General features: G+C 44.9%; 1 protein-coding gene across 9 annotated transcripts in view; it reads right to left on the reverse strand.

Annotated features, from left to right (window-relative positions):
- LOC120369369 (solute carrier family 22 member 15-like) overlaps positions 1–4576 on the reverse strand; it is a 51053-nt gene extending 46477 nt beyond the window's left edge. For 6 of the 9 annotated variants that reach the window (XM_039482610.1, XM_039482613.1, XM_039482611.1 and 3 more), the window contains exons 1-2: positions 2538–2819; positions 1603–1749 (exon numbers count right to left, since the gene is read on the reverse strand). In XM_039482610.1, coding sequence (XP_039338544.1) covers positions 1603–1749; positions 2538–2804 — 414 coding nt within the window. In that variant the 5' untranslated portion in view covers positions 2805–2819. Of the gene's footprint in view, positions 1–1602; positions 1750–2537; positions 2820–3128; positions 3461–3504; positions 4049–4345 lie in introns of those variants that run through there. The other 3 variants (XM_039482612.1, XM_039482617.1, XM_039482616.1) reach the window with 3 other exon arrangements.
- Positions 4577–13073: the final 8497 nt, after the last annotated feature.

Consider the following 13073-nt stretch of genomic DNA (forward strand, 5'->3'; position numbering starts at 1 on the left):
AAAATACCACCACATACTGGAATACAAAATACAAATGAACAAAGCTATCGTTCTTATTGCAACCCTTTACAATTTTCTGATTTCTGTACTCTTAAATAACTACCCTGTATTGTATTGACATAGATTTTGCATTTAAGGGATCTTTCAGGTGCTTTTTTAATCTAATACAATTAATTCTGTGTCATCCTACCAACCATTATCTGAAAGAATTATGCATTAGGCTGTTATGTGTATAGTAATACAGTACACATGGAACCACCAAAACTATGTGGTCTGAACAATCTCAAGGATTTTCTTCAAAACTGTTGAAGAGTCATTCAGTTTTCAACATGGATTACTTGACTGTAAAGTTCAGATATGCAAGCAATCATCTTTTCCTTTTCATAAGTTATTTCTCAGTTCAAATTTGGTATGTTTTATTTATTTTATACTGTATTATTATATTGTAAAAAAGATGGGAAAGGAAAAGTTAGGGCAGATGGAACATATACTTACAGAAACATCTGTAGTCAGTTGCAGGTACATTACAAATTTCAATAAGCAATTTATTTAAAAATTACAAAAAAAAGTTAATCATAATGCTAAAAATAGATATGCTTTTAAAGTTTTCTACATTCTCCTAAAATTCCATGGTGAGAGATACAGTAGCATTCCAAAACAGTCAGGCTTATCTAATGTTTTTAAATTTTTGAGAATCTGTTTCTTAGTCCTGAAGGTAGCCCTGCATTAGTGTTGAATTAATAAAGATCTCTAAATATATTAAGAATATTTTGAGTCCTTTATTATTCCAGACTGGAGAATTGTGTTTATCTTTAAATATTTCTGCCAGAAAGATTACTACCTATTGCTCATCCACATGATGTTTTTCTTTTGCTTTTATATATATATATATATAACAACACATTTTAATTTGCTGGAAAAACTCTGTTAAAATACCACCTCATTACTGAATTTCTTACATGTAGGTTCATAGTCTCTGTGGTGGTTTTGCAGATCACCGATATAGAAAGATTACTTAATATATATATACATTTTTAAAAACTAGGAAAAAAAATTCTGATACCAAATCCCAGTTAAATCTGCTTATCACCTTACAGAGAACTAAGAAAAGTGTTCTGCTTGAATTAGAGGATGACTACTTGTTAAAGTTTATCAGTCATATGTTCTAAAATAGACTTCCTTTGTTTTATTCTATTCTTCAGTGCTTTTCGTAGTCTTCTAGAAGCTTGAATATAAAACTGTGATGGTCTTCACTCGTGGGAGCGTTGTCTAATGGTCAGCACTTAGGCTCTTCAAAATGCAGAGGGAGCTGGGGGGAGGCAGGGGCAGGCCCTCCCACTACACCAGGCTCCAGCCCAGGACTCGGTGAGGGTTATCAAAAGTCTGACAGCCAGGAGTGCCTTAAGGCTGCCCTACCTGGGCCACTTCCTACCACCCCACGGTTGTCCAAAGTTTGCTATCTCTAGTGAGGAGATGCACAGTGGATCAGTTCACCGCTTGGCACCTCCTTGTGGCCATGAGTGGCAGCTCCCTCTTTCTCAAGAAATAAACCAGAAACACAGAAAAGAATCATTAAGAAATGACACAGAACAAAGTACTTGCCTCAGTTGCTATAGATGTGAAGTTATCTGCAAATCGGACATGTCTGGCAAGCTCCTCTGTGCTAGCAGGAATTTCTCCCTGGTCAATATGATACTCTGGCACAGCCCCCACTAATACAATAAGCATAGACTGACAGGCCACATATACCTAAAAAGAAGAGACAAACAATTGTTTAGGATAAACAATTTACATGATATTTTGCCCTCTTATCATAAATATTTTAACCTCTTCATTGAACTAATATTTACAACTTGAGCTACAGTGGTTCTCCTAATTCAAAAGCACAACAGCTCAGTGTATTGTCTTTGAGTCCCTAGACAGGAACGCATAAGCAAGGGCATTTTGGAGGGACAGCAGTCATGTCATATTTAAGATTTTCAGTGGGTTTCTATTAACATTTTGATTTTGCAACCCTCCCCCAAATTTCAAAATTCTTCAAACTTCTTATTTGCTGCTTTGTAGCAAGAAGACAGAAAGGAGGTTATAAACTACTGTACTTTACTAGGGACTTCTAGCTGATCTAGCACCCAAGGCCAAAATTTAATTCAATTAAAGTTTGTTTCCAAGAGTTACTAACATTTTATATAGTAACATCACTAAGGAATATCAATTCCAGCAACAAATCAGTACAGCAAACCAATGGAGTTAGAAACCTCTAGCTTTTCTCCTTGCAGAGACTGAACCTGATCACTATGGAGGTTAGATGGGGGTGGGCAAACGGCTGCATGCATCTCTTTTACAGTTAAAATGCGTCTCCAACCCCCTCCCCCATTCTCCACCTAACAGACTGGGGGAGGGGGACAAGTGGCAGTGTGGTGAGGCTAAGGGCTTCTGCCAGAGACAACCAGTGCCTCCTGAGAGTCGGGGAGCACAATTTAAAGGTTTCCCCAACAGCTGGAGTCATACTCATAAGCCCCCAGGCATGCCCCTCTTACCTCAACTACCCCTCCCTGCAGCTCCCAGGTATTAGCTCCACATGGAAAATCAATGGCAAACAGCTGGAGCTGCCACTTTAGCTCCACAGGGAGAGGCAAAAGCAAAACAGTGGCTTTCCCTGCATCTCCCAGCTGTTTGTCACAGCCTCTCCCCACACCTGCAGCTCCCAGCTTACTGGCTCCAGCAGCTGCCATGCAGGGAGGGGGCCCTCGGGCCAAAAAGTTTGCCACCCCTATCCTAAATAATCTTCCATCCTTGAGGCTCATTCCTACTGGAAGAACCAAAAACCATCTATCTAAATCCACGGAAGACGCTACCTCTTAGCTCTAGATGAAATCTAGAAAAATGATAGTGTTTTCTTGATGTGAGAAGTTTACATATGCCCCCAAATACCCCACCACATCTCTGACAATGAAATATGCAAAGAGCAGCAAACATAGGGTCCATCTAGAAGCTCCATCTCAGATCACTGCAGAAGAAATCCTGAAGAACAAGTGGTTTTGTGATCAAAAAGACACAGGTGGTTTGTTTGTTTTCTTTGCATTTGATTTTTTAAAAACAAAAGATTTAGAAATAAGAAACTTCAACACCTTCATCTATCTCATGTGAGTGGAGCCATAAAAGATCAGCAGCTTTTCCAACACCATCCATGCTTTTTTGTTACACTGTAGCTACAAGGAAATCTTCCTGGAGTTAATCTTGAAAGGCCAATTGTAAACTTCAGCTACAGAAAAATGTAGCAATTATTCTCCACAATCCTACAGCATATTTAAGTACTATCCCAATTTTGCAATAGGGAAAAATGATATGTAAAGAGCTTAAGGGACTTGCCCAAGATCATACAGCAGGTCACTGACAGATACAAGAAGAGAACACAGAAGTTCTTGACTTGCAGTACTATGGCTCAACCTCCTGACCTACAGTGCATGTCAACATATTCACAGGCTAAAATATAAAATTTACTACCAAAGATTATTTGTATACTGGCTCATGCACATCCAGGCTTCCACCTTATATTAAAATAACACATGTAAATGCTTCCATCCTGGCCTTCCAAAGTCCAAGGGAACTTCAGAAGATAAACAACCAATGACAACATCCGCTTAAAAGGACAAAGACTGGTTTGCACTATAGGGCACGTATGAACAGGGAACAGCCTAGTTTAATATTCAATAACCTTCTTGCCTAACGATGTAAAACTATTCTGAAAGAAATTTCATTTAACACCTAGCCACGTGATTTATTTTGGAAACGCTACTCAGATAGGCTGGACTCTACGTTAATTAGGTGAGAGCCAGAGAGCGCTTCTGTCTGGTGGTTATTCCAGGAGGTTATAAAGCGAGGCCAGCAGAGTTCCGTGCCAGGAACCCAGAAAGAAACCCAACCCCGCGGCTGCGAGAGGGAAGTCCCTCCCCTCCCCTGCCAGCCAGGCTGAGCTAATCCACTCGCGCCTAGGTCTCCGCGGGGACCGGCTCTCGCTGGCAGAGGACGCAGCGCAGCCACTCAGGCTCCAGTCTGACACCCCCCGCACTGGGCTCACGCGGGGTTTAAAACACGCACCGCCAGCGGCGCGGACGGACACGTTTGCTGGCGCTCAGAAAAGAGGCTCCAGCGCCCTCTCCCCTCCCCCCCGCCCATGCGCGTCCTCAGGGCAGCTGCCACCGTCGCTCTCATGCCCCAGGAAATCGCTCGCTGCCTCCCCGCCCCGTGGCACCCTGGCTCGCCTCTCCCCCCGCGCAGCGAATGAGGGCAGGTCACCGCCCACGACCGGCGCAGGCCGGGCTGAGCAGCCGCCGCCCCCTCCCACCTGCAGCAGCACCAGGAAGGCGGTGAGGCGCTTCTGGCTCCGGCCGAACTGCCCCACGGAGCCGAAGGCCTCGTCCAGCTCCATGGCCCCGCGGCATCCCCGCCACCAGGCGCGAGCGGGGCGCCCTCTGGCGGCAGGAAAAGCCTCAGCTCGCAGGGGAGGGGAGGGAAGAGGCGGCGGGCGGTGAGCGCGGTCCTCGTCAGCCACCAACGGTCTCCTCGCCGTGCGCGAGGCTGAAGCGCCGCCCCCCGGGTGGGTGGGAGCGTCCGCCCAGCCGCTCGGGGGGGAAGTTGTATCTCCCTGGGGCCAGGCCCGGCGGGAGGCAGCGTCTGCGGAGAGTAACCAGATAGGTGAAAAATCGGGGCGGGGGTAATAGGCTCATATAGAAGAAAAAGGCCCAAATATTGGGACTGTCCCTATAAAATCCAGACACCTGGTCAGCCTACGTGCCCCAAACAGCAGGGGCAGAGTAGGGGCAGAGCCGGGGGTCTCCTGAAGCACATGGCCTGAGAAACAGTAACTTCGAAAGCAAAACAGTCGTGAGGCCGTAACAGAACCCCCAGAGTGGGGCAAGGAGCTGAAGGCTCTGCCTGTGTCTACACTGCAGTCTACCCCCTTTCCATCCGTGCTAACCTAGGGCTCAGGTCCTTGGTCCCACAGGAATGGAGCATCCACACCTGAGTCAAGCCAGGACTCAGGCTTCAAGCTCTGTTGTTTCACAGGCAGTGTAGATGCAGCTCCACTAGAATTGTACTCTAGGATTCTACCAAATTTATCCCACGGGCTGACTTCCTCTGGCTGACTTCCAGTGGGCGCCACGGTCAGCCAAACCTGCCGACGTGGCAGGTAAACAAACTGACTTGACCCGCCAGGGTGCTCACCCTGGCGAGCCGCATGCCAGAGGTTGCTGAGCCCTGGTATAGATGTTGGATCCCTAGGTTGGGACCCAGGGTTCAACAGTTCCTAGCCTGGGGTAACAAATGAGTGTAGACACTTAAGCCTTAACTTAAACACAGTGTCTGTTAACTCAAGTTCAGCTAACCTTGGGCTTACATTTGCAGTGCAGACATCTGCTCTGAGTAGGGTGACCAGTTAGCAACTGTGAAAAAAAGGGGATGGGGTGGGGGGTAATAGTTTGGAACTATATAAAAAAAAGTTCCATAAAACATCTGGTCACCCTAGCTCTGAGACCCACTAGGAACCATGTTACAGCAACTGTGGGTGGAGCTCAGATACCACTGCAGTGGGTTCCAGTATAAAATAAACCCTAGCATAGATTTAGAGGAACTATACAAATGACAGCCAGCATGCTGAAAATCACACTGTTTCTCCTGAATTAGAATGTATGACTGATGTAGCCATTGTCCAGATTAGCCTCAGCTTCCTTTCCTTCTATGATGGTATTCTTTCCCCTCATTCTGAAAAGACACACACAGTTGGCATCTGGCCCAGTTACCATGGGTGATCTTGAATTTGAGATTTATTTTAGTCCAGCCTCATAGCACAACAATGAGATGCCCTAAGCTCACAAAATTGCCATCACACAGCTTACTTGTGGAGGTCTGCAGCTCCCATAGTACGGGGAGATTTTGGGAAACCAATAAGATGCCTGAAACCACTATTGCTTATTGCTAAAAGCATCCAAGTCAGCAGGTTGTAAAGTGGCCATGCAGCAGGCTTAGCTTAACCAAAGCAGGAGAGGAGGGGGTTTTGGGTGCCACAGAAAGGGCAGCATCCTTCTTGATAAGAATTGTTGAAGTTGCTGATACATGCATTTTAGGGGCCTCAAGGCTGCAAACTCTGGGAAAAAACCACACCTGGTTAATCAATAATCAGAAGGAAACCTCTTGCTTGACCGTTGAAACAGCTTGCTTAACAAGTTTTCTTTAAGTGACATGTCATTGTATTACTAATGTATAAATAAGGGGGGAAAGTTTGAGGTAGTTGGACTCTCTCTCCCTCCGGATGCATCTTGTGTTCCCCATCGGCAGACGGGCTGCCACTGTGCCACTCGAGAGCCACACTCAGCTTTGGTAATTATCAGGGGTTGGGGGTGTTTTACTAACCTGTTACGGACATGTGTAAGTGCTTGAGACTAAGTAAACTTTAGCTTTTTATGTTGTCCTGTTTGTGCCAGCCATCTATCGTTCGGACGACCATGTCTCCCCTAATTTATTTCCTGACACCACCTCACAGAGTAAAAGTTATCAAGAGCTTTGGGTTGAAAGAATCCTGGGTAACACCATCTGTAGCAGAAGCATTTTGAGAGGTAAGGAAAGATTTCAGCAGCAGTTCCTTCACAGGGCAGACCAGGACACCCACTCTTACTACTCTGTGCTCCTCAGGTGGAGGAGCCCATGCGGGTAGCACTTCTTCACCAACAAAGTCCATTTCCAAATGTCATATTACAGTATTTTTTTTTCTCTTCATATGACTTCTGCTTCTCTGATGCTCTCATCTGTATCTTTTGCCACTAATTTCTGTTGCTCCCAGAGCCAGTCTAACTTCCCTTAAAGTATCATAGTCCCATCAACTACAATAGAGTTGGATTGGAATCTTAGGGCTTGTCTACACTGGCAATTTACAGCGCTGCAACTTTCTGGCTCAGGGGTGTGAAAAAACACCCCCTGAGCGCAGCAAGTTTCAGCACAATAAAGCGCCAGTGTAAACAGTGCACTAGCGCTGGGAGCTACGCCCCTCATGGAGGTGGTTTTTTTAAGAGCGCTGGAAGAGTGCTCTCTCCCAGCACTGTGCTGCAACCACACAAATCACGTTAAAGCACTGCCGCGGCAGCGCTTTAGCGTTGCCAGTGTAGACTAGCCCTTATGCACAGCTTTAGAGAGTTCCTCCACAATTATAGTGTCTGTTAAAATGCTTAGGTTTTTGTTTGTTTTTTAAATATATGTCCTGTAAGTTGTATATACACTTTGTGGATGGCTAATTTGGAGGTCACTTAAGATTTGTAATGGGCATCTATAACTTAACAGACGTTTTGCAGCATGAGCTTTCGTGGGTGAATACCCACTTGAAAGCTCATGCTGCAAAACGTCTGTTAGTCTATAAGGTGCCACAGGATTCTTTGCTGCTTTTACAGATCCAGACTAACACGGCTACCCCTCTGATACTTGACACCATGCAGGGCACTTAAGATTTGTTGACCCTTCATTTTACATATTGACAAACTCTTCCCCTTAATTATTGATACTGAGAGTCAATAAATTATTATGGTCTAAATAGAAGTAAATAACATGTAGAATTCTCATTATGTGGGAGGAGATACATAGTTATACAGCTATTTGATTTCTTATTAGTAATGCTCCCTAAAATTCTCCTTTGTAGGTCATGTCAGGTCTGTTTTTCCAGGTTTCAGGCCACAAGAGATCCTGGGCAGTACTTGGCCAGAGCTCAGGGTAGAGGTCTGCTCCCTTCTATTGCCTGCTTTTTTGTGGTGCTCTGCTTCCCCTTTTAAGCCCCATCTTCAGTTTGTGCAGGCTCAAAAGCAAAAAGGTGTTTACTTTCAAGAATGAATTATGGTGCCATGGAAGGAACAGTGCCTCTTTGCCCACATCTCTGAAGTTACTTTCCTTTGTAATGTGCTTTGAGTTCTATAGATGAAAAGAGCCAAGTAGTTCATTAATGGGATGTTAACTGATGCATTGGAGGGTCTTTCACCTTCCATATTCATGGAAACAGAATTGCAGAATCTGACTGACTGGCAGACTGAATGTAGAATTCTCATATTATGCTTGGGAGAGGGGAAAATGCAATCCAGTCCTCTTCTGCTCCCCTAGCCCTCTGCACCCTCCCAGTTCCTTGCAGATCTAAATCCAGTGATCCCAGCTGTAATTTGTAGGGAAGAAAAAGAAAGTAGTTTGTTGGGAACAGAACCGTTGTTCTGCAGCTCCCACTGGTATTAATTCACCTTGTCAGCTACACTGAGCCCATCTTCTTCTCTGTACATAGTACTTCCTTAACCAGTTGCAGCATGTGATGGCAGTGCAGTATTGAGACAGACATTAAACATTTGAAGGGGAAGAACATTAAGAACTATGATTCATAGATTCCAAGGCCAAAAGAGACCATTGTGATCTAGACTGACCTCCTGTATAACACAGGTCCTAGAACTTCCCCAAAATAAGTCCCAGAGCCAGAGCTGTCGCATCCATAGGGTAGACTGGGGCAATCACCATGGGCTCCATGCTTCAGGGAGACACCGTGGGGGGGGGGGGTGCAGGGCAGCCCAGGGGACTAGTGGGGGGCCTGGTGCCAGCAGCAGAGGTTGGGCCCATGCCCTGCACTCACTGGCCCGGGCATTTATTTCTTTTTCTTGCCCAGAGCCCCTCCGGCTCAGTCTCTGTGGTAGCAACAGTGAGCAGCCCAGCCCCAGCCCGCTCCGCTCCGCCAGCTCCCAGCATTGCCTGCTGCTGCAGGGTCCTAGTGCCCCCCATCCACTAGTGCCAGGCTGACCCTGATCCTGCCCTCCTACCTCAGACAGACCCTTCCTTTTCCAGCAGGATCCTCCCCCAGCACAGGGAGCCCCTTAGCACAGGTGAGTGCCAGCCAGGAATCTTCATCATCCATGGTGCAGCACTGGTGTCCCCGCAGTGCCCCACACCTCCCTCTTCCACTGCTCTTTCTCCCCTCTCCCAGCACTTGGTGGGGTCCTCCACTGTCACCTCCAGGCCAGGGCCAGGCCTTATCACTTCCCTGCCTCAGAGTCCTCCTTGCCTTTCTGCTCTCCAGCTTTTAGGTTCCCCTCCCTGCAGTACCAGGACCCTGGGGTCCTAAAACTCTGCTTTTTCCACCACCCACCAGGACTAGGGGCCTCCATCCATCTGCTTTTCGGCCTCCCTCCCGCTCCCAGCCCCCAGAGAAAACAGATCTTAGAGCCCTTCCTCCATGCGGGAGGGTCCTGTTTATATATCTATCATATAGTTCCTTCACAATACTAGCAACAAAGAATCCTGTGGCACCTTATAGACTAACAGACGTTTTGCAGCATGAGCTTTCGTGGGTGAATACCCACTTCTTCGGATGCAAGGCATCACAATACTATAATTTCGAGTTGCAAACATGACATGGAGAATATCTGAATGGGAACAAAAAACAGCTTTGCTAATGTGTGTGTGTGTGTGTATGTATATAAACATTTGTTAATATTAGGTTTGGTATACAAAGCTATTTTAAGCAAACCTTTATATATGGAGACTAGACTACCTGTGATTTTTTTTAACTGACATCCTACCAAAGATATTGGTAGCAGTCTTAGGGGAAGGTGATTTATGCACCTCATTGAGTAGGGTATATTAGGGACTCTCCATGTTACACACCAACCTGCCAACTTCAGGGCCATCCCTAATTCCCCCTTTCTAGTCCAATCTGACTGATGCCAGCCAGCTGGGATCAGTTCCCTAACTATCCTGCTTAGAAAGTTGTGCACCCCCTGACTTTCCAGTCTATGGCTATGCATCACCAGAAGAGTCTCCCAAACACCAGAGAGGTTCAGCACTGTTTCTAGCCATCATGAGAAGGCCAAGGAGGAGTACAATGAGCTGGTGTACCTGGGAGATACTGCATTGGTACCTCAAGTGCACCGTACAGACACCGCTGACTGAGAGATGGGGAGAGCTGGGTCATAGGGAGCATGAGAGCAATTGGAGCTCCACATAGGTCTCTTCACCCAGAGACCCCAGGGCACAGCCTGATGGCAGCTGGAGAGCCCCAGGAACCCTGTGCCTGGGGTTGACAGAGGTGCTTCCACAAGTGCAAAGCTGGCTTGGCTGCAAAGTACCAGGCTCTCTGTGTACTGAGCCTAGCAGAGAGATGCCCCTCAGCCGCACCGCTGGCCAGACTGCTACCTTTCTCAGAGACTCCTTAAGGTATAATGCTCCTGTGTGTACAGCAAGTGGCCTCTTTCCCTAGAGGCTCCAGACGCATGGCTCGAGCTGCCTACCTGCAGCTGGAACCGAGCAGGGCCAGACAAAGAGCTCAACTTGCTCAACTCCCCATGTGCCAACAGGCCCTGCCCCACCGAGCCATGGCAGAGGCAGCACAGGAGGAAATGTGCTGCTTCCCACCAGGCAACTGAAGCCATAAAAGCAGCCTGGGGAAGGCGAGGCTGGGGCACTGCCTGGAGTCACCTAGCTCTTCATGGGCCTCATTATGCCCTACTATGTGAGGGAGAGGAGAATGCTGTCCGAGGAAGTTGGCAGATCTATTACTTTGAATTTGTAAAATTATGGGATATGAAATAAAACTTGGGGGCAAGTGCCCCCCCTCCATAAATGGTGCCCCTGCATAAAAGCAGTTTCAAAAGAAAAAGGAGTAGGAATTAAAGGCTTTAAGTATGTTAATTAAACATGTCATTTTAATTAAAAAAAATCCACCTGAATAGCCTAATTGATAGAATATCTAGGTAGACTTGCCGTTTAAAAAAAAAAACCCAAAAACCTGACATTTCCTCATCAGATAACTACATTCATTTTGTTTACACACTTAAAAATGTTTTACCTCTTTCAAGTCAATGTTAATGGAACAACAAGCTTCCATGCACACAATAGCTTCCTGTCTCTCTCAAATCAGGCACTCCAAAAATATTTAGTGACAATCTAACCATATGTCAAACATTCTTTAAGGAGCTCTCTACAGTTAGTGTGCTGTTTCAGATGAGGAATTTATAATAAAGTACAAACAAGTTAGTTTCTAGTAAGTCTGCAGTTTATTTTACATTGTTTTAAAAAGTCATCCTTATGGTAATTACATACACACTGCATCCTGCTCAGAAAGTAGCATTTACAAAAGAATTTCAAGAGAAGTGGATACAAAATGTTTAAAAAGCTCTCTACAATACAAATATGTAAACAAGTGACAGTAATTTAATATTACAATAAGAAAAGTTAAAGCTTTTATTTCATGATTTTTAAAGCTACTATCTTTAGTCTCAATGCAGACTAATTTTGGGGTTCTTGTAGCATTGCAGAATGCGAGTTCTTGAAAATGTTACAATATTCCCTTCACAAACATGCATCCTTTACAGAAAAAATATTTTCAAAAAATACTGAAGTCCCAACTGATAAAATCAACATAAAAAATATAAAATGCATCATCATGAAATCACTGCTAAATACTTTAACACTTACTTTGTCATTCTGTAAACCACATTTTTCAGTTTTTCCTATAGTGCTCATCAACCTAAGTTCATTAATGCCTGTAAGGTGTTCAAGATAACATCAGGTCACCTGAGAGGCAGGGAAGTAACGGAAATAAAATGGTGAACACTGGTAGTTGCTTTGCTTTCATGGTTTCCATTAAGTTTCTTTCAAAGACACTTATTAATGGTTCACTCTTTAGATTTCTATTGGTGTTTGTACATGTGGCCAAGATGAATCCGTTAAACATTAATACAAAGTTCAAACGTTTTCCAAAATGTATCTTGCTTCTCTGACTAATCTTGTTTCATCTGGTTTACAAATCTTGCATAAATTGTCTTTAACATTACAAATACTGTAGATGGCAGACAAGTTCAGAGTTCCCTAACAATGGCCTTATTTATACCATATTTGGGTTATATTTTAATTTGCATACTGATAGAATAAAGTGCTATTTCCTCAGAAGTGGACTTACATTTTTATTTTACATTTTTGAGAAATCTAATAGCTAGAACTACACAGATCACATTCACCATTGCTCAAGTCAAATCCTCAAGATACTCCGCCACAATGTTTGAAAGACTGCACAATATTTCAGATAATTGGTTGACTAAGTTTATCTAGCATGGTAAGAGGACGGCCAAAAAATATGTATAGTTTGGTTAAACAATGACTAACAGGACACAACGAGTCTACACTTTTGAAGACTGTAAACTCAAGGAGAGTGAGAAATTTACCATTAAGTCATGATTAAAAATAAAGATTAATTTAACAGAAAAAAGCATAGGCTGTCAGGAATGACTAGATAGTAAGAGCTATTAGATTGAAAAACAGTCTGATAGGAAATAGTTTGAAGCAATTAAAATTAGATAGGACAGTATGCAAATACCGTCATTAACATGGAGCTAAGGTTGCCAGCATTCTCCATCCTGTAATTCTCATCCCCTTCCAGGAGAATTTAATTCCCAGAACTCAAACACTGGAAAACCAGGAATGCAGACAACTGGCTTCTGTTCAGCAGCACAGCACAATGAGTTACTCGGGGCATGTCTGCACTACAGACTTAAGTCAACTTACAGCCACTGGTCAATTTAACATAGAAGCAATTACTGTGGTGGCTGATGTCCACACTACCCTTCTTCTGTCAGTGGTGTGCACCTTCCCTAGGAGCACTTCTACCAACTGAACAGGGGCAATGTGGGGAGCTGAGCCAGAGAGCCTAGCTCCTCCCGCCCACTCCCAACTGGTAGCAGGGAGCAGCTGCCCAGCTTCTCGCCGCCCCGCTCACAGCTGAGCGCCAGAGCCAGGCTTCTTCGCTCCCTGAAACAGCCAGGCTTTCTTGTCAATTTTATGGCCCAGCATGGAGCTGTGAAATTGACAAGACAACCAGCAGCAGATGTAAGTAATGCAGTGTACACAGGGACTGTGTTGCCCTAACTACACGGACATAAGTTCTACGCCTCTCATGGAGGTGGAATTATGATGTCAATGTAGTAGGGCACTTACATCAGCAGGACAAGGCTATAGTGTGTACACTGACATAATTAGGTTGATGTAAGCTGCCTTAAGTCGACCTAACT

This window comes from Mauremys reevesii, linkage group 7, assembly GCF_016161935.1.
Source record: "Mauremys reevesii isolate NIE-2019 linkage group 7, ASM1616193v1, whole genome shotgun sequence".
Taxonomy (NCBI): Eukaryota; Metazoa; Chordata; order Testudines; family Geoemydidae; genus Mauremys; species Mauremys reevesii.